Genomic DNA, 22861 nt, shown 5'->3' on the forward strand with positions numbered 1-22861 from the left:
CCACTGCAGAATCACAAGGAAGGAACCCCTCGAGATCTAGTTCAACATCCCTGCTTAAAACCAGTGTCAGCAAGAGCAGGCTTCCCAGCATTGTGTCCAGTCATGTTTGGACAGGCTCCAAGGACAAAAACTCCCCATCCTCTCTGGTTAACCTATTTCAGTGTTAAACTACCCTCACAGTAAAAATGAGTTTTCTTGTATTCAGGTGAATCTGAGTTTCGGTTTGTGCCCATTGCCTCTTTACCTATTATTAGGCAACAATGAGAAGCGCCAGTCCTGTTTACACCCTCCCATCAGGTATTTATAAATATTGATAAACCGCCCTACCTCCCTGAACTTTCTTTAATCCAGGCTAAACAGTCTCAGCTCTCACCTCTTCTGAGGTGTAGCTATCATCCAGATCCTGTTTATTGAAAGAAACAAAAACTAAACCCCCCAAAATAAACCCCAGTATTAATCTGAACAAGTAGTCATAAACACCACAGTTTTTATCATTATTTCAGTGTTTTGAGTATTGTAAAATATTTTAATGTTGCATGAGAATATCTACTATCCAATGGAGTGCTGCAGTAGAATTAGAAATTCATGAGGTGTGTTAATTTCAGCTTGTATTTGTGCAATATTTATTCACACTTTTTTCTAGAAAACTAAGTCTACTTAGGCTTAAATATAGCTAATATAGTAAAATAAGTTCTGACAATGTGAATGTGTTTAAAAAAGAAAAGAAAAAGAATTAAACCTTCTGTATTCCACTTCAGATGCTTTGCAAGTATTAAAATCAAAGTGTAAGAACTCTTGAAGTATGTTCTTATTAAAATAGTTGCACTGAGTTTGTTATTGCTGGCAAAGATAGCATTCAGAAATGTGTTTAGACTAGAGACAGCTGCACACAGCAGATAAAAGTTGAGGAAATGAGGGTGAGGAAACAGTTGTAATATTTCTCCTTTCTTCTTCCATCTCAGAGTGTGTATAGAGAGAGAAGGAATTTGTCATTGGTCTGTCTCTGCTGCATCAATTGGCTGGCTTTCCTCCATGTGAAATATGGGAGGAGCATGCAGGAAAAGTGAAACACTTGCAGTGGAGAAACAGGAGGAAAAGAGTAATTTAGTCTTAAAGTGAAACAAATTTTTCCTCGTTTGAAAAAACAAAAAAAAAAAAAGCTTTATTTCAATTTATGTTCTTTAAAATATTTTTCTACTGGAATGGAACTTCTCTCTGTAAAAGGTAGGTTTTTCTTATCTTGCAAGCTTCTTAACCAATGTGACATATTTAGTAGGTGGCTGTAAAAAGCAACTGAGCAACTTCACAGACTGCAAATGTGCATTGCTCATTTAAGTGAATGGGAATATTTCTTGCAGTACTTCCTTCAAGGGAAGCCACCGAAGTGCAGTGTGTCAGTTCTGCAATCTTGCATTTGAACTGCTGCTGTGTTTAAGCTGCTTGTGGCTCAGAGATGGTTTGGTCTCTCCTCTTTTGTGTTAAAAATGAAAGCTTTCTCAGTGTGAGACATGATGGAATTATTGCAGAATGTCTGTCTGACAACTGAAATGTGATGCAATTCCATAGAATATTTAGGGATGCTTAGAGATAGATGAAAGCAACAAGAAGGAAAAGGATGGTAGATGAAGTTAGACAAGTGGGAAGGGAATCAGAAAGCAGTGGGAAGCTTTTGGGAACCTTTGCAATGTAAAGTTGTGGACCCAATGTTTTGTTTTATTGACAGTTACTAGGTCATAAGTATAATAGTGAAATATGAGATATATGTAAGTAGACTGCAGTGATGTTTCAAATTGAACTGAACTGTCTTACATGCATTGATATGGCAGGAAAATTTAAAAATATTTAACTATATCCTTTATAAGTCTAAATTCAGTGAACTTTAGTAGTCAGACACTTAATAAAAAATGATGGCCAGGTTAGATTTTCATAATTATGATGACTATCTGAACTACAGTCCTCTTATCTTCAGGGCATTTTTCATTCATGTAAGTGATACCATAGCAAGGAACTTAAGGCTGTTGAACGAAGTCAGGATTTGAAATATTCACTTTTTAATTGGAAAGGTTTACTGCACTATGTCTTTTATACTAGGCAGAGTAGATACGATTTAATAAAGGATTCTTTGTAAGATGATAGAAAGTACTTTAGAGTATATGAAGTCTGTGAGCCTTCTGTGACTACTATTGAGAAGAATTTTGAACTATCATTATGAGGTGATAGCATACCACACCTCCTGGTCACCTGGTCTCCATTCTGCCTTTTGTGTTGTATCCATGTATTTATTAAGTTTCTGTAAACCGCAAAGACTTTCCACATGTTTTCTTTCCCAAAGTATTCTGAGTAATCATATTATCTTGCCACTTAAGGTGCTTACATTTTTTTGTTTGTTTGTTTTTAAATACTTGTTTTCATTTTCGAGGGTTTTTTTTATACCCCAGAAATCCCTTAGACTTATTTTCATAAAATTTATTGGCAGGCATTGTTAAGCTATTATCTGAATATGAATTTTTTTTTACTTATAGTGAAAAAAGGAAGGTTGGATAAAGCAGCTGGTAAGTCTGATTTCCCTTCTAATTTAGGCTTTATATTTTTATTTCTTGGGCATCCATGTGTGTATCACGCTAAAGAATATTTAAGCCTGGGACTACTTGCATGCGTTTCATCAACAGTTGAATACAAAACAAATAAAGAATTAAAAAAAATATGTATACTTTAAAGACCAAATTAACAAACAAGATTGTAGCCTCAGACAATCTGTAATTTTCATCTGTGAATCATTGTCTCTCAAACTAGTGGTATTTAAAGGATATTTCCACTAAAAAGATTTTTTACATAATTTGAAGGGGAAAAGTAGAAGGTGGTTAGGTTTGATGACCTGGTGTGATACATAGGATCACGAAACTTTCAACTGAGAAAAAAACTATAGTTGAATAGGAAGATAATAGAGCAATGAAACAGAGTACCACTAAAAATGTGTCTTAAGGTCTGTCTTGTTAGTTATGGCTTCATTTAAAGAAGCTTTAATTTAGGGGGAGGTTTGTTGTAGTATTTTTATTTAAATGTAGATAGAGATGTGGGTGTTCAGAATGGCTGGAGTTAAACATTGTAGGCTGCTGTTTTTCAGGCAAGTGATTTAATGGAGAATTCTTTTGAAAATTTCTCAATCCTTCAGTTGCAAACCTCCAAATGACAAACAAATTTGGAAATTTTGTTTTGTTTGTATTGGTTACATAGAATAAGCAAAAGGATGGTATGTGAATCATGCATTGTTGGCACCATTCCTCGCAAATAAGTCACCAGACTTCTAGGGCTGTATTGACTTTGTCAAGTTTTTTCAAACAAAGCCATGTTTGAGAAGACTGGTGGACTGAGTTACACAGAATAGAGAACATTGATCACTGTTGATTTTTGTTTATTGAAAAAAATAGTGCCTATTACATAACATCCAGTTCTTTTGTCAAACATAATCATCAGTCCTAATCGATAAGATCTACATTACAGGATGTACACAGCCAACTCTTCTCCCTCAGTTTTTAACTGCAGTGTAATTTGATACAGCCTTTGCAACAGGCTGTTGTAGGCAGTGACAACTTCCCTCCAACTCAGACTGGTTGATTGACCTATGGCAACAAAGAAAGCTCAAAATTACTTCTGTTCTTGGCTACATCTCATGTATGTTTTGGCAGTAATTCTGTTTTTTAATAAAAAGGGGTTTGTTGGGTTGGTTTGGGGTTTTTTTTCACCACGTGCAAGTGTTGATCTTTATGTGGTATGCTGGAGGCTAATGAAGGATGTGTTGCATGCATGGAAGCTAGGAAGCTTTTCTGAACAACCACATTCATCGAGATGATATAATAGGCCCTTTGCTGCCTTAGATTCCCATGCAAGGCCCTAAAGGGTGGAGCTTTTCCTTCTTTTTGCTTTTTTCTCTCAGTGATATTTTCAAGCACTTTGTTGGGTTTTTTCTTTCGTATTTTACACTTTTTGCTGATTAATTCATGCTGATTATTTGCATAAATACTCATACTCTGCATTTAGAGTTGTTTACAAAAATCTTTGAGTTCATTTGGGACTGCATTTGAGATCCATTTCGCTGCTAGACGGAACTAGATTCCCACACAAAGGCAAGACTGAATTACATGTTGCAAGTCTATGGCCTTGCCTTAACTGGATATAAAAGCCCATTAGCCAGTCACCAATACTATCATACCATGTGAAAGGCAAAGAAAATACTAAATTGCAGAAAGGGGAGCACATACTTGTTTTGTGGAGGATCTGTCAGGGAGATTGATAAATAATCTGAGAAGCTGTATTTGGAAGCTGATCCTTAAAATACTTGCTCACATTAGGGTTATGTCCTCTCCCACCTGTGATGGACAGAGATTTTCCTGTCATAATCCCATTAGAATTAACAAGATTTTCATTGTTAAAATACACTTATTTGAACCACACCTCTGAAAGTTTTTTGTGGAATAAGAGTTAAACCCCTGCTACCATGGGATTGAATGTTCCCAGCTTCTAGGAGGAAATAAAGTTGGTTTTAATGTGGTGGTTATTTCTTTTTCAGATGCATTCAAAACCTATGTTGTTTTAAAAGTCCAAAATTTAAAAAGCACTACAGTGGACAGAAGGGGAAGTGAACCTTGCTGGGAACAGGACTTCATGTTGTAAGTAACAGGGAATTCTTATCAATTGGTTTTGTTGTCTTTCCTGTATTTGGATAGTTTAGAGCAGTTAATAACACCTGAGATAATGTACAGACCACAAAAGCAAGGGAAAAGTACCCAGGTCAGAAGAAGGTGCCAGGCTAGTTCTAGGGAACAGGGTAAAAGTTAATTTGTTAGCAGATTGCAGATTGAGGCCCAACAGTCAACAAGGAGAAGAAAATATTTGTCTCCAGTATCTTTAATTTCATGTAATGTTTTAGGAATAGAGGAATGAGAAGGAGAACTTGAATTGATCCTCATGCAACTTGGCTTTTTTCACTCAATTTCCTTTCTATATGACTCTTATTTTATATATTCATGTCTACTTAATTGCCTGTTTAGGTAGTTTCTTTTTTACCGACCTGTACTGTTTCTCACTTCTGTCTGCAGATCTTTGTCCACTTCATTCAACTCTCCATCTTGTTATTAAGTCTTCATTATCCTCTTTTCTCTAGAGCCTTATATACACCTCACTGGTCAAGAGGGTCCAAACGCTAATTTACATACTGACTGACATTCTGAGGAAACCTTTCAACTGTCAACTTGAAAGCAGTAAAACCAATAAATACGTAGCCTCATTAGATGCTGAGATTATATGTTGATTCTCTACTATTTTTGGTCCCTCTTTTCTCCCTGCACAAATCTTCCTCTGTCACCACATCCTTGTTGTGGGAACATAGATTTTATTCCTGAGGTCTAGAGGTGCTTGGAATATTTTTGCAGAATTAAGCATTTAATTGGCTTTACTTATTTGTAAGAAAAATGTCCTTTTGACTATTTTTTTTTTTTCCCCCCCTAATCCAAGTATGTTAGTACTTAGTCAGAAGAGTGAGGGTGTTTTGAATCATTTTTCCATACTTTCTGGTTATCAAAACCCCCATTAACATCTTTTGACAGACTGCATATGCTGAAACTGACATTTTGATTGAAATACACCCCCCTCATGTAATTTTATTCTCTATTAAAAGCAACATTTCTAAAATCTTCTGATTTTTTTTTTTTTTTTTTTTTTTTTTTTTTCTTCACAGGTATCTCATGTAAATTAATTTTATTTCAGAGTGCTTTTAATCTCACTTAAGGACATAATCACAAATTTTTCCTAGTTATTAATTGAATTTGCAATGTGTTTGTTATTGTGCAACTGATTTGTTAGACAACCATAGCAGGCTACTATGTTACTTAACTGAAGACTCTGAATGACCGAAGGGCCTATTATGTTAAGCCAACATAAATACATTCTTTACATGCCGTTGTATGGCTAGATGTAGTGATATAATAAAGAAGTAATCAAAAATTCTGACTTCTGAATACATAAAATTAATCTGGCTCCAATTTCTCCAATGCTCCCCAGCCATCAGGTTTTTCTAGCAGACTGTTCAGAGCCGCAGCCTAAATTATCCAATCAGGAGTATCATATCTGTGCTTGAAAATGCTAAAGAAATTAATATCAATAGTTAGCTTAGTTAGCTTTTTAAAATACCATTCCAATACTGCAGCTTTGTCTTGTCGTGTCAGTGTAGAGGAATCATTGCTGTATGATAATACTGAGTTAACAGGATTTATTTTTTCTTAGCACTTTACTGATTCAGACATATTCTATAAAACATTGGGCGTGGGTTGTATGACAATGTAATAGTATATCAGGAAGTAGATCATTTAAATTTCAGCACTTGCCCTATCTCTTACCTTTAGTGCAGCAGGCAATTAAAAAATATTTCGAGGTGTGTGTAACCTATCCTCTAAATTTTCCTTATATGATGATTTAACCCCAGCAAGCAACCAAATACCATAGAGCCACTCGCTCACTCCCTTCCCCACCCCTGGTAGGATGGAGAGAAGAATCGGAAGAAGATAAAACCTGCAGGTTGAGATAAGAACAGTTTAATAATTGAAATAAAGTAAAATATAATAATAGAAATAATAACAGCAATAATAATAATGATAGGAAAAAGTGATGAATAAAATTCAGGAAATACAAGTGGTGCACAATACGATTGCTTACCACCTGCTGACCAATGCCCAGCCAGTCCCAGATCGGTGGCTCCTGGCCAACTCCCTCCAGTTTATATACTGAGCATGATGTTATATGGTATGGAATATCCCTTTGGCTAGTTTGGGTCAGCTGTCTTGATTGTGCTCCCCTCTAGCTTCTTGTGCACCTCCTCACTTGGCAGAGCGTGAGAAACTGAAAAGTCCTTGATTTGGAGTAAGCACTACTTAGCAACAACTAAAACATCTCTGTGTTATCACTATTCTCATACTAAAGCCAAAACACAGCCCTGTACTAGCTACTAGGAAGAAAATGAACACTATCCCAGCTGAAACCAGGACACCTGAGGAATGTGCTAAAATATTTAATACATTAGCTTTGCTGTTGTATAAGTGCTTTCCTTTTAATTATGCTGTATGTAAATGAAAGTGTTCCATGACGTCAATGAGAGAGAGCAATTTATTAGGATTATTTTCTTAGTTTGCAATTAAAATGTTACAAAGGAGAATACTAAACCACTTTTCTAGCAAGTATATTATGAGGTTGATGTAGCTCCATCTACTGCCTACTCAACTATACAGCACAGCAGACTTAAAAGGCATTTACAAATACATTTATGTAGACTTTGTAAAGTCATAGAGTCACAGAATAGTTTTGGTTAGAAGGGACCATCAAAGATCACCTAATCCAACCTCCCCTGCAATGGGCAGGGACATCTTCAACTAGATCAGGTTGCCCGAACCACATCCAGCCTGGCCTTGAATGTCGCCAAGGATGGTGCATCCACCACCTCTCTGGGCAACCCGTGCCTGTATTTTTCCACCCTCATTATAAACAATTTCCTTCTCAACATACAGCCTGAATCTCCCCTCTTTTAGTTTAAAACCATCACCTCTCATCGTATCACAACAGGCCCTGCTAAAACGTCTCTCCCCATCTTTCTTATAGGCCTCTTGTAAGTTCAGTTTTTAGAGGGCTCTCTCCATCTCTGCCTTTAAAAAAACTGCAAGTTTTTTTTCTAGTGTGAGGTGTCCCTCCCCATGACAGGGAGGTTGGAACTAGATGATCTTAAGGTCCTTTGCAACCCAAACCATTCTATGAATCTATGCAGATATTACTAGCTTGCATTTTAAAAGTTAATATTGTTTAAGCTTTCAGTATGCAGTGTCACTGTTCAGTTATCAGTGCAACAGTTTTGGAGTTGGGGTCCAAAAATACTAGAAGAATTTACAATCTGTCTTCCATAACATATTTGTAAAGAGAGAAGCTGAACAAAACAAAGATTCACTGTATCTATTCAAGTGCATGAGTACAGCAGAAAATTAAGACGCTGAGGCAGCCAACATAAGTGTTTTTAGAGCAATGTGATGAGTTCAGTACCTGTCTCAGGTGGTAACCTTTGCCCTTCTCGGATTTCACTTGTCCTTTTCCTGGTACCTTGAAGTACACAATAATTCACTGTGCAACACCACACAAAGCAGTTGAAGATTAGTTTTAGTAATTAAAATGAATTTAATCAAATGAAGTTTACATAATCTGTTACAGCAGAGACACTAATGCCTACTTTATCATATTGTTCATATTTACAGAACTGGTCTGTAACTGCTTATAGTAATATACAAAGGAATGCCAGACATTCCATGAGGAAATAAATTCTCTCTTTATTTTAGTTCAGTGTCATGGGTGAGTCATATGACCTGGTAAAATTTTATCTTAAATATAATACAAAATAAGGTTGTGGTATGGGGTTTTTTTGTTTGTTTTTGTCAAAACCAGCTAGTAATCAAATGCATGCATCCTATGAGTAGAAATAAAATAGAGCCTGGATCTGCAGCACTTGAAGTTGACAGATGTTTTCCCATTGTATTTTTGCTTTATAGTGCAACTTCTCAATTCTACTGAAAGGAACAATCTCCAAATGTCTTTTGTGCCTGGTCGTCTTTACAATGAGAACAAGAAATTGGTCTCGCACTTCCTTTTCTAGATTTTTGTGAGGGAAGATAGATTCCCCTCTCCCTCCCCATGCCATTGTAAATTATTCTTAGCCGATGGTCCATGTTGATTGACAGTGTGTACCATCAGAGTTGACATTGCCAACTCTTACTGTTTCAATGAAATATTCTGAGTTTTATGTTCAAAAGACTGATCATTTTTGTAGATCCCAGTTTTACCTAATAACACCTGACAAAAGGCTAGCTATATTACACTATTCTTGTGCTTAACAAGTTAGTTACAGTGGAACCTGGGAATGCAGGGCTGTCCTGCAGAGAGCAGTGTCCTGCAGAGACAACTGAGGAATTCCATATGCAGAAGCTGCTCAGAAGAAGCTAAAGCAGAACTAAAAGCATTTCCTGTTCTTGGTTTCTCCTTGGGTTATATCCAACAATCCTCATAGCAGAAATAAAGCTACTGACAACTGGAACTTCTGTGCCACATTTCCAGCAGAATTGTCCTCATCGTTTTATAAGAGCAATCCTGAACAATGAGACTTGACTTGTCCAGTCTAACCTTTGTATCATTCCTGGATCTTGTATTTATGAGTGTACTGGAAACAAACCACCTCCATGTCTGCTGCAAGTCAATAACTCAAGTTATTATGATAGATTATTGAGCACTTGAATCTGCATTTTCAATTTCATTGTTTGTGTATTCATTGTTTTTAGTGAAATCTGTGCTGATGGAAAGGGCTTCATTATCGAGCTGTGGAAGAAAGGCTTGCTCTGGGATAGCATTTTAGGACTTTTATGGATTCCCTTTGCAACTGTGGAACATGCAACAGATGTAAGTTGACTTTCTGTGGAAATAGAAATACACATTGATCATAAATGTCATTAAAGTCTTTGGGAAGCTAAGAATGAGAAATTAATTGAATTTTACTCAGTATTTTCCATTTAATTTGTTTCAGTCTGTAATATTGAGGCATAATGCGCATATGACTCTCAAAGTGACAACTGATATGCATTAGCCATATATCCTGGAGAAAAGGCTCACATCCTGAGTCAAGAATAATTCAGTAAGGGGGTTAGAATTTATCTGCACTCACAAATTATTGGGGAGGTAGGGATAGTTCGGTTTATGCGATTAGAGTGAGGGAATTTCAAATTGAGGTTCCTGGCCTGGCTCCTTGTTGTGTGAACTGGGGTAAATTTCTATTAAAATAGGCAAAATACTGTTGTTCTGTTTCTCAAGGGAATTGGCTATTGTCTCAAAGAGGAAAAAAGAAATTTGCCCCATGGTACTATGGAAGAAATTAATAGTACAATGAGTACATAGTACTCATTGAGTGAATGAAGAAAAATGAGTGAAGAAAATGGTTCAATCCCAAGAGTTATTATGTATCCAGTGTAGTCATAGTTAGCTGCCAGAATGAGCATGCTTACTCTCGATAGGCTAGAAAACAAAGAAAAAGGGTTTCTGGGAGTGTGGAAATAGTAATGGCAATCTGCAAGTGCTGCGAATTTGTCTGAAATTGGAAAAAGTAAAAGGTACCTTATGCTAATCTTATGCTAATACTCCACAATTCTCCAGTGTATAAATATGCTTTCCTACACATAGTCTCTTTTTAATCGAGTGACTGTGAGTTAGAAAAGATTGAATCCTTGCAAATAAAATTTTTTGCCACCTTTAAGTTTAAAAAAAAACCAAAACAACAAAAGGCAATTGATAAGGTAAAGGAGAGAGAATCAGAAAACTTCTTCCTACAGCATCTCCCATCAGACTCTGTAGCAGTTTTTTGTAGGAACTAGTAAATATTCATCTATACATTGAGCTGACATTTCAATAGTTCTGCTCATAAGGGAAGCAGGGAAATAAAGTAATTTCTGCCTAAATTAGAAGTTGCTCTGTATCACAGCTGCCAAGCACCATTTCAGGGCCCAAGGCAAGTTGTTTTGTTGTGCTACCCTAGCTGTTGAGTTACAACTTGCTAACAGAGATTGTAGCTTAACAGTAAATACTGAAATGGTAAACAAACAAAGATTCAAGAGTAGAGATTGCTTCTTGATTTTGTCAGACCTTCTAAGCCTTCATTTATAATTAGGCCACTGTGAAACTTTCCTCGTTATTTGTCCTCCTCATCTTAACCCCACATCTCTGCCCTGGGCTTTATGACTCAGAAATAACCCAAAAGGGAGTGTTACTTCAGAAGCTTTGTTTTGGCTTGGTTATTATCGTATATTGATTGCTTCAGTCTTTCTAGAGTGTACTTGTTCAGCACCAGTTGAAAGGGGATCTAGAAAATCCCAGTTCATAACAGGAATTTCCCATATTTCTATTTGTTGGGTCTTAATCATCTGATGATCTTAGTATGTATTTGTTTATATTGTAGAGCAAATACTTTACTCATTCTTATTTAATGCCTGTTAGAAAACTTGATGAAGTCCTAACTATTACTTACCTAAACAAAAGTTGGAAGAGTCTAGAAGGGATCCTAAGCCTGTTGGTGCTATAAAGAAACTCCTATTGACTCAGGGGGACCCTTCATTCAGGAAAAAGTGAATAGTGCTATGAATCCTACCCAGGCAACATTCAGAGTGTTTTTTCATAGGAAGGTCCAGGTTCCTGGTGGACATTGCATTCTGAAGTAATAAAAAATGGGAGTGAGATTCAAGGCACAAAAACCCCAACTTCACATGAGATCTTACTGGATGTCTACTTCGCGTTACCATTTGGTGAGTTACACATTGAGGTTCCTCTCAAGCTTCCCAATGATTCTATTCCTATTACATATTCTATTCCATAAAGTTCCTGAAATTTGGTGGCAAATAATAATTTTTCTGAATGAACAAATTCTTATTCATCACTGGAGCATTAATATAAGTAATACTGGTGAGTAACAGAATCACTGAGAGCCACTTCGCTGGATGAACCATTACACCGATTAATGTTCATCCATGAGTGGATTGTAGAGCTCAGTCTACTAGAGTCTGTGTGTTACAGCTCTGTATCATGTCAGCTTTCACCAGCTGTTTGTGCAAATTAAGTCTTAGAAAAATCTAGGGCTTCACAGCCTTTTTATCTTATTAGCAAAGGTTGTCTGCCTTTATGAATAGTGCATATAAAGATGGAAAATGCATGTGTGTGTGTGAAAATAGTGTATATGAAGGTAGAAATGGAAACTCAACATCAAATAATCCGTCACCTCACATTATTTCCAGATTTAGTCCACAGTTCAATATGCCAAATAAGTTCACAGAGATAAATTAGCTAATATTATACTCTGTAAACAGTCTAATGAACTAAAATTTATACAAGAATAAAAGTAAAAAATGTGAAGAAATGTTAACGAGACATTATTTATCTTTTGAGAGTGGGTAACTGAACTGTTGTAGATTCTTATGAGCCACAGCAGGGCCTGAATTGTTTTTTTTCCTTTCATTCTATGATTCTTGAAACCTTTGAATCTGCAGAACATTTTAAGCCTGTCCTTACATAGTCTTCATATCTAGAAACTTGGTGCAAGTCTCTTATAGAAACTAATTGTATGTTTACAAGCTGGAAATTGAGGTTGTTGCTGATTTCAAGCTGGTGCTTGGAGGGTTGGTTTGTAGGTTGATGCCTGTATTCTGTTTTGAAAGAAATATATCTGAAAGAATTTTAAAGACAATCACTGGGACTGTAGTCATGGAGCACTATGGAAATCCTGTAGAGGTCACTCTTCAACTATAGTTTTCTGCACAGAGGGAAGAATTCAAAAGCATTATGTCTTGGATATTGAGAAAGCCACATGTTTACCTTTGCTCTCTACCTGGAGTTTGACTAAGGGATTACATTTCGATTGCTTATTCTGTTGAATGACTATCAGCTTAGCTGTGATCAGGTGAAAATCTGTCCTTGACTATTGGAATCAGTACAGCCTCTTTGCTATGACAAATTACATTGGAAAGGTAGAAGACTGCAGTTATTTTTCACATTTCTTGAAATATGTCCATTTGAGAATGCCAGATATTTGGCAGAAATATAAAAGCCCTCCATGCTGCTTTAACAATATGGACTTGGACCACTGCATACAGTAACAGGGAAGTGTTTCAACATCCTTATTTCATTCATGAGGGGTTTTTTTTTTTTCCTTACAATTATTATCTAATGTTAGTTGTGGTAGCAATAAAATTGTCATTTCATCATTGCCATCTAGAATGAGCTCTGTTAAAAGTCTGCTAAGTAAGATGAGGATCTCGTATATTCAAAATTCTGCAAGCAAATTCCCAGTAACAAAATACAGACTCTAGATGAATACTACAGCTGAATTGCAAACATTTTTATGTTTCTAAGTCAAGTTTTTTTTATAGGATAATCAGACTTTGTTATGAAATACAACAGTTTTGCTTCAAATTTACTAGGTCATTATTGTAAGAGAAGACAGAAAAAAATTCAAAGGACAGCGCTTTTTTTTTTTTTTTTTCTTAAATCCAGCATTAGAGACATACATCATGTTCCTTAACATTCAGTTACACCTTACATAGAGAGTATAAGCTGAGGAAATTGAAGATAATTTTATTTAAGTGGAATGTATTTGGTAATAGCTATAATCTTGAAAGTAATTTGCGTGTCTTGGGACCTAAAGTCTCATTTTGCCAAGTAGCCTACTGAAAGTCAACAGGACTTTAACCTCGTGAGTAATTTTGGGAAATACCATGCAGGTATTCACCTCTCAGGCTTGGTTGAAATTCAACTGATTATCACTTTGTCACATACATTAATTAGCAATTGAGGACATGAGGTAACAAGAACAAAGTAACAATGATGAGATTAATCCCTGCGTAACATTTCTGCGTTAGTTACTGTGCTAGTTCACTGATGCACCAAGGGATTAGCAAATGAGAAAATAAATTGTTCTAATACAATTTTGATCAGCTTAAACCGAAGTCCTGAAAAATTACAGCAAAGTGATTGGGAAAACTCATGCATTAATGTATAAAATTCTAAGTACAGACCACCTTAGTGTAGAAATTCACATATACTTACAACTTAACAGTTGGCATTAACTTATGCAGTAAGAAAACCGCAAGATCCTGTTGTTTTCCAAAGTATTATCTTCATCTTCTCATTGTTTCATAATGACGTTGCTTTTATTTTGAGCAAAAGATAAATGATAGATTTTATTATATTTATAAATTTGATGATAATAAATTCTTTTTTTTGGCAGCTAACCAGGTGTGAGTGAACAGTGTGAGAAGAAATGAAACATATTTCCTAAAAACGTTTTTAAAAATGGAAAAAAAGATGGCCACACAAATTCTTCTAATCATCATAGAAGAAAATTTTCTCACACTCAAGGCCAGAGGCCCTTTCTTCTCACTAAAGCTAATAGGATGATTTATAGAGTAAAATGTTTTGCAGGATATCAGTTTGTACCTCCAATTGCAGATGAGACTTGCCAGGTTTTTCCAAAGAGATACAAACCCAGAAAAAAAGTCAGTTCTAGGGTACTAGGACGTGGAATTAAAGTAAACCCTGATTCCTTACTTAAAAAAAGAAACACCACAAAAAAACCCCCAGAAAAACAAACAAAAAAAAAAACCAAACAAAAAAACCACCCCAAACAACAGCAACCTCCCCCCACCCAAAAAATAAACAAACAAAAAACAAACAAAAAAACCACTACAACAAACAAAGAAAGGAAAAACAAAACACCCCAAACAAAACCAAGCAACCAAAAAACCCAAGGCAAAACCTTTCCACGTTTTTGAAAGCTCTGCATGGGCAGTTGAGAACCGAAGTTGTACTGGAAAACTGAGAGATCCATTTTCTTGCCAATCCAATTTTCAATTGTAAAATGAACTCTTTCCAAGTTTGTGTAACAAAAGGTAACTGGTTTAGGTCTCTTCAAGTTTTCAGAGCAACAATCAGAAGATGACATAGGAAGTCTGTTTCTGTTATTCTTGTAAAAAGTGATTTAATTATAATAATGTTTTGTAATTGACTTAATTCCCTATTACTATGAATTCAATTAAATAATTTCATTAATTGAGTGTGTACTTGCTCTTTTAGAAGTTCCTTTTGTAAAATGGACTGAAAGATTTCTAGCAACTTTTTCTTTCTCTTCAGGTACCCACAAAGATTTAGATTACAGAGGATGGCACAGAGGGACATCCCTCCAAGATACAAGACATTCACATCAATATACATATGATAGTCTGTCATCCATGGAAAGTGATTTCAGCATACAAGAAAGCAAACTAAGGTATTTTATCATTTATTTATTTATTTGTCATCTATTCACATCACACATCTATTATAACATTTATTGACTTTTTATTTATTTTTAAAAAGTTTGAGTGATACTGTGTTAAATATACAATTATTTTAAGCAAGTGTGTGAATGGAAGTTTTATAAACATATGAAACCATGAGGCATATGTCTCTATTATTGTGGTGGAGCATCTAAAGTTTTTGACAGAGCTCCAAACAACAGAATTTCATCTTGCAATATGAGGCATTAGAATGTCTGATGTTACTGCTATTTGCATGATCTTTAATGACCACAAAATGAATGTTTGTGGTTCACAAGCAGTGTACTGCCTGCATGATATTTTGATGTCTTGTGGACATTAAAGTTAAATAAATTAGAAAGACAAACAGAAAGAATAAGTAACCCTTATTAGAGTGCTCAGTAGATCAGCAAAATTGGCAGATGAGTGGTCTATAAGATTCCTTGTAACTGTCTTTCTGAAAATGTGTTAAGTTCTATGTGGCTAAACATTAAGAGCACCCCAGTGGTATTGAAAGTGCAAAGAATTGCAGTGTTCGCTATCTGCAACTGTGACTGTGGGGATCTAGACTGTTTTATTTTTAAACACACTCTGGAAAATCTACATAGTTGAAAAGTAAGAAGTCACCTCAGCAGCTCACTGGGAGGAGATCTGCTTTTCCCTAATAGCCTTCAACCATGTCTCAAGGTGGAGCAGGAAGGCTCCTTCTTCCTTGACTAGATCATTGTCATGGATGCAACAAAACCTGGTTCATCCAAAGTTGCAATAAAGGCTATACAGATAGTGAAGAACTACTTATCACCAAAAATAAAGAATTCAAGGACCCTGCCACAAACTGAAAACTATATACCAACCCATCAAAGAAAAATTCTTGATAGGAGCAATGAGATGTGAAAAACTTCATTGCATAGCTGTATGTTCTGTAAACAATATGCCATATGTGGCAGCAGTTTATAGTAGGAGTACTAATGACACTAAATTATAATACTCAGAGCAGCATAAAATTGAAAAGCACAATCAGAAAAGTGATGGATTTATATTCCTACATATTTTCAGACATTCAGAATCCTGCTTGATTTAAAAATACTTAGAAGCCAACCACATGAGTTGTGTGTTGTTCTAAAACACTGGAGCAATGAAATAGTTAGCTATTGCTTTTTTGAGGTAGAGAATAAATGGTGTGGAACTAGAGATACTCGCAAGTGAAAGTGATAGCCAGCAGGCTTTCATCATCTGCTACAGCACTCTCTCATCATTCACTATTTCTCATCTCTGATAGATTGCCGTGAAAATCAATAGATTCATAAATGCTCATGAGATGAACATTTTGCCTAGTGTGGTTACTGTTAGCTTGGCTTCCTCTGTATGGGAGGGGAGACAGAGAATACAGAGAGCAGTTGAGTGTAGTGGTTTCTCTTAATCACCAGTCTTGATATCCAAACCTAAGACTTTTGTGAGATGACCAGCTTAATCTGGTCCAACGCTGGGCTAAGAAAGCTGGACTGGAGGAACATCATCTATTGGTTAGAGTAAGGAGATAAAAAGGATGTCTGAACAAAAAGGTAATATATAGTGAAATAATGTCCCCTTTTGGAGGATAAAAAAAAAAAGCTTAAAAGCTTCTATCTCACAGGTCTTGGGTGATATGGATTTCACTGCTAACTCTAACAATAGATGGTTAAAGGTAGTGTGCTTCACAACAATATAAACTTCTTTTAAATTAAATTGGACTTAGTGACACTGTTGACCCAGAAGGCTTTGTGTGTCTTTCCTGTTCTCACCCTTGAGCATGTGTCTACATAGGGTTCAGCTATTCAATAGTGACTTTCTGAAAGCATAAGAGAGGAAGGGAAGCAAGTCCTGACATGATTTGGGTGTTGCAACTAGTTGATTGGATCTGGAGAGCAGGAAAGGCATCTGATTCAATTTTTGAAGGTAATGTATTTACCTAGGCAGGCTACCACACTTTCTGGAACTTTTCCAGAAGGGAATTATTTTTTTTTCTAATTTCCTTTGAACAAGGAACAATGCTGGGGCAGTGGGGGGAGATAAGGGAAAGTGTCATCTTGCTTCCCTGAGAGGAGAAGATGATAATGCCTTATGGGTGGAAGGGGCAAGGAATGAAGTGGCAACAATTCTATTTCTTCCCTGCTGTCATGACTTTCTGTTAAGTAGAGATGAATGCCTGGGGAGGGAGTCCAGCCAGCCTCTAAAAATGCCACGCAGCAGTGGTCTGAGCAGAAAGAGCTTTCTGTGTGTTGGCATAATCACTTCCCTTCTGCCTGCAAAGGCAAACTGGGGAGTAATGCGGGGGGAGCCATCTCTATTTACTGTTGATTTTGGCTTTCATACCAGCTGTCACAGACTGTATTACATTTGATTCATGGTGTCCTGTATAGTAACTCAGGAAAGACACAGTCTGTGAACAGCTGACACTCAAAAAGGTGTTGTCCTGATGAGGGGTGGAACAGGCTCTCGGGAAATGCAACAAGAATTATATGGAGCGTCAGGCACTTGGCTCATGTTTAAGCCATGTCTTACAGCAATGGTACCAGAAAAATAGCTCAAACGTGAGAGAAGAGATGATGAAAACTATTACTTGATTAAGTTATGTATTCTCTGAGGGGATAACATGTTGTGTATGCACTTTAAATGACCTTTTCATGTACAGTAAAAAAGCAGAGTCCTAATACACGTAGCTTCCACACAATCACTAGGAAATAAATGAGTCTGCAAAAAGATCGTAAAGCTCATGAGTGCAGTTAGCCAGTATGTTGTATGTATACAAGCTGCTATAGCATCTTTTTAGCTGTTGTGATCCTTGGCCTGGTTACATTTACTAGCAAGTTCTTGCAGGGTATTTACAGAGAAGTACAAGTGCTTCCTTAGGGCGAGAGCTGTCAGTAGTGGCAGTATTCAAGAGCTATTTCTCTCTGTTTTTCAAAGCACACATCCAGTCATCAGCATATCATCGGGGCTGACATGTCTTTTTCAACAGAGATCTGAGCCTCTGAGCAGGTTAAACTAAACCAAAAGAAATTAACCTAACCCGACTATGGAATTCTTTCCTTTGCCTCTCTGTACCAGATAATGTTACTGAATTTAAATGAACTTTTGTATTACTAAATTGAGGGTCACCACTGAACTATGAGATAATATTTTTAAATGTAATTTTTTTTTTAATCTAATAATTGGTATTTTTCAAAGATTATGAGCAGAAAGATGATTCTTTCAAAGCTTAATTAAAGATAGAGATGTGTATTTAAAAAAAACCTGCATTTGTAGTATGAAAATACATATGAAAAATTTGAAGTTAAGGAAGAAGAGTAGACCACTTCTTTTGAATGGCTGTATTAAACACCAGATTTAACTAAATATTTAGTATTTAACTGAGATAAATATTATAAATATTTAAATTTAATTCTAAATATTTCAATATTAATGTGTACAAAATTTTGTCATTAATCTGTTTACACTGATATTTATTTCTCAGTTCTTTGGTTATATACATAAATGGTGTTCATGGCAGTTGACTCTAAATGTAGACTAGTAGCTAATTAAGTGTAACTGATTAACTTTTTCCATAAATCATAAATTAAATCAGAATTTGAAGGATGTGGTAAATGATTAAATGAATTCTTATTAGAGCAATATATTTTCTCCAAGAGTCTTAAAAAAAACCCAAGCAACCCCAATGGAAAGAGAAGGGGAAAACACTGCTTAAAAAAAATAAAACAACCTCTAAGTTTTCCTCCAATTAATATAGTTAATGAACAAATTACTTGTTTGGTTTTCTTAAATCAGCAATCTAATGTTTTAATACATATTCATTCTGGCTGTGTATTGTAAGCATACAATAAATCTATTTGTTCTTTCTATGTGCATTATTAGCATCCAGTGCTGAATGCTACTACTTGCAAGAATAAAAATTTCATGGTTAATCTCTTTGGTATCATTCATGTACGAACACGTTGTATATCAAAGTAGCAGAAATGTACAGATTTAACACCAGAATGCCTGAAAACAAAGTGCATTATAATTTAAAAATAAATTATGGAGAAGGACACAATAAATGAGTACTTCATATAATTATATGTTGCTTTGTCAGGAAAAATATGTATATAAGTATTTGAATTATACTCCTGACAAAAACCATACTTTTCATCTGCGCCTCTTGTGTGTCGTCATACTGAGGAAGTAACAGATACATCTATTGTATTAACAGTATGGTATGACATAATTGCCTGAAGCTATAATGATTTGAATTAAAACTGCAGATAAGCAACTAAAGTACATGCAATATTACATTAAATGTTAAATTTGATAAAAAGCATTAAATGAAATCTGTTCTATTTACAGTCAGGCTACATTAGCATAAAAATAAATCTATGCAATTCATATACTTGCAACTTGAAACACATAAATACTAAAATAGTACAGCCAATGCTTGTATTCTCAGCAAGTTTATAGTGTTTCTTCTGGAGACATTTCACTTAAATGGAAAGTGAAATGGGAAGTACTTGTCATGACTGAAACAAACCCATTAATCTAGATCTTGGAATAAAAAAATGTATTTTGCAAAATTACTGTTTTGAATAACTACTCTTTGAAACAAAAGAAGGATTATACTGGAAAAGTACACCAAAAAAAATGCAAAAAGTAAGCTCTTATGTTCCATTTTCAAAGGAACTTAAGTCAGCTTTTGAAAATGTAACCCTCAATCTTGTATTAAAAATGCTTGCTGTATTTAAAAAACAACATTGAAATACATTGACAATATTAGTGACAATAATTAGAAAATATTAGTGCTGCTGTCCACAGTCACCTAAACAAAGAAAGTGCTCTGCAAGGGCCTGTCACAGAGAAATTAAACTGAATGGCATAAAATTGGTTAGGGGCATTTCCAAACCGAGCAAAATTAAACAAAAAATTTCTTCTAAAACCCACAAATTTATTTTAAAGAATATTGATAGATCCTGTGATACTTCTCTGCAGAGCTATAGATCAGCTAGATAGACCTATATAGATTTTATAGACAAATTTGGTTTTGAGTATTTGGTTCTGAAGTGTTTGGCTTTGACAGGGTTTCCTCCAGTGTAATATTTTGGGTGATGATAACTGCTTAGTGTTAAAAGAAGATATATTACTAAAAATGGACTTCATGATCTGCAGCCACTAGCACTGTTGATTTTAAAGTAATAGTTATTAAGCTGATATTGGTTAAATAAATTAAAGTGGTATGACAGGAATATGCAAATTCTTTCTAACAGATGAAAACTGAAAAGAAAGCTTAAATGTGATAGTCTTAGAAGTTCTTAATGCTTGAGACATGTGAAATGGACTTTTAAAAAATTTAATTCATCTTCACTGTTTTTAAAAATAGGGAAGCAAACATTTGCTAAGGTCTAAATTAATTTTTAAGTGATCACTTTATGGCTATTTGTCCAGTAATCTGTTTAATTATTCGTGCCCAGATAGCAGGAAAATTGATCGGCACGCATAAAGTTATTTCTAAACCATGAAAATTTCCACTTCTACCTCTTGGCTACAAGTGAGGAACTCCTGAAACCAAAACAATATTTCCACTATGTAGCCATTGCTGTTTAAGCAGATAATGTTTGTCCGTAGATGTGGTTTTTTTGTCTGATGTGATCATTTAATGGCCAATTGTTCCTCAAAGTTATATTAGAGAATAGTTAAGCATGACTGATCTTCCATCGTGTTATTGTTTCCTTTCATGTTTGCTGCCAAAAAGAAATAAGGTCCAAAAGAAAGAAAAGGAAAAGGCAGGCTAACAAAAAATGTAGGTCACACATAAGCCTTTTGTCTATGACGGTCCGCCAGTTCCCAGCCTTTAGAACTGGCATATTTCTTTTAAAATAAAAAAAACATTTGATGTTGTAATTGGTGGGGGTTTTTGCATTTATTATTCTGAGGTTGCTCTCTAAAATGAAGCCACATATTACATGATTGCAGTCCTTGTGCCATTGTTATAAAGAACTTCACTTGTATCACTGTGCTTTACTTTCTCATAACTGATACTGTGCTTTTTCCACACATTTGAAAAAGGGAACTACTACTTCCCAATGCAGCAGCTTAATTTGTTCTGATATGCCATGAGGAACATTTCATAATATGATGCTTCATACAGGTACATATTCCAAGTGGCTAAGCTGCTTCTGTCAACACAGTACTGTACTTTCAGACATACTGTACTTACTTGGGGTCTGTGGTGGTTTTATTCCAGGGTTTTGTGGTTGGTTTGGGGTAGGGTTTTTGTGTATGTGCGTGGTGGTGTTTTTTTGTCTGTTTTTTGATGTTTTGGTTTTGAGTTTTTTGGTTTGGTTTTGGTTTTGGCAGGGAGGACATCTCCAAGGAATATTTTCAGGTGGGGACTTGGTTAGAATTCAGTTTGGCTAAGCCTAACTGTCCAGTACGGTTTGAAATTCCCCTGTCATTCCTTCAGGATAGAACTACCAGATTAAAAAAAAAGTTAAGTACCTAATAATAAAATAAATTAAAATAAATTGACTTTTCTCCTATTCTTCCTCAAATCCTTTATTGATGAGGAAAAATAGTTTAGATAAAACAATTATAAGTGAGCTACGTCAAACCTATTTCAAGATGATTGAGCCTGGATGCAGAAGTTGTAGATAACATATGTGAATCTTCACAGTACATAGAAAAACAAAATGAGTTTATCGTGATATCTTCTAGTTTGCATAAATAGCACAGCATACAGGTCTTAAAGATGGAATCCAATATTGTTCACTCACTTCTGTAGTATCCAGTATGATAGAATCTCTATCTGGCATCTGCGTTACTGCTTAATTATACGTAATGCTTTTACAAAATGTGGTTATTTAGTACAGCACAAATTACTGATTTCTAGTCTTTGTTTTAAATGCAAATGAAAATACTGAATAAATATTAATTTATTTCAATGGGAAGTTAGGTAAAACAACCTGACTCTTCCTTAGCTATAGAAAAAGTATATAAAGGACAATTAGCAGATTTTTTTTTTTTTTCCAAGTAAATGGCCATGTTATGACCTAATGTTAGCAAAAACTGTTGTTTTTAACTGTTGCTAACATTAATCTCAGGTGAAAATCATCTACTTTGAACTTGTATCCTTTCCCTAAGCTGCTGTTGTAGTATGAGACACTCAGTGCATTTTCTGAAAGCACTATTTATATGAAAGTACCCTCAGAGTAGAAAAATATAAGAAACATTTGATGTCCAGAATAGTTCAAAAGAAGAGAATGTGAATCTCGGTGGCTGCTGCAACTGTTTCTTCCTTGATTTGCTGTTCCTAAAGAGCTGTTTCATTTTTTTTCTCTAGATAACAGTTCAACTCATGTAATACTTCTGTGTTCCAAAGGCAAGGTAAAATGTTTGTTTACATCAAACACCTACCAATTGACTTGACTTCCCTGAATACGAACTATTTTCACATATTAAAGAGCATTCCTCTAAGCTCCTTAGCTGCTTGGGCAGCTGTTCTCTGCTTAATTTATAGAAAGTGTGGGTAGGAAGGCATTCTGCTTCAGGTGATGTTTGGTTTAGTTTTATATATCAGTCATTTAAAACTGCAAATAAATGATAATATAAATGTATTTTACTACAGTAAGGCAGATCTTAATAAGAAATAATTGTTGCAGTACTGGCTTACTGTCTTCTGTAAAATTAAGCCCTTTAGAATAGCACTATAGTGCTGAGAGTTCATTCCGTTGTTCCCCAGGCTTTATTCTCATCTGTCACTCAAGCTAGCATCCTCATTGATGATCCCTTCTGCTCTACTGCCCTTTCAGTTCCACCTCCTGCTTTTCTCAAATGTGGTTTTTCCCTTTAGATATTTTGTGGCCTAGAACTATTGCTTTTGCTTGGAACAAAACCAGTTCTTTCAAAATCTACTTAAAAACAAACAAAAAAGCTTCTGAAGAATCTTAAAGAAT

General features: G+C 35.4%; 1 protein-coding gene across 1 annotated transcript in view; it reads left to right on the forward strand.

Annotated features, from left to right (window-relative positions):
* Window positions 1–994: 994 nt before the first annotated feature.
* UNC13C (unc-13 homolog C) overlaps window positions 995–22861 on the forward strand; it is a 196599-nt gene continuing 174732 nt past the window's right edge. Inside the window, exons 1-6 of the mRNA XM_030497645.1 lie at window positions 995–1224; window positions 2523–2552; window positions 4568–4667; window positions 9360–9477; window positions 11243–11366; window positions 14743–14878. Coding sequence (XP_030353505.1) covers window positions 1203–1224; window positions 2523–2552; window positions 4568–4667; window positions 9360–9477; window positions 11243–11366; window positions 14743–14878 — 530 coding nt within the window. The 5' untranslated portion in view covers window positions 995–1202. The remainder of the gene's footprint in view (window positions 1225–2522; window positions 2553–4567; window positions 4668–9359; window positions 9478–11242; window positions 11367–14742; window positions 14879–22861) is intronic.

This window comes from Strigops habroptila, chromosome 9 (assembly GCF_004027225.2).
Source record: "Strigops habroptila isolate Jane chromosome 9, bStrHab1.2.pri, whole genome shotgun sequence".
Classification (NCBI taxonomy): Eukaryota; Metazoa; Chordata; class Aves; order Psittaciformes; family Psittacidae; genus Strigops; species Strigops habroptila.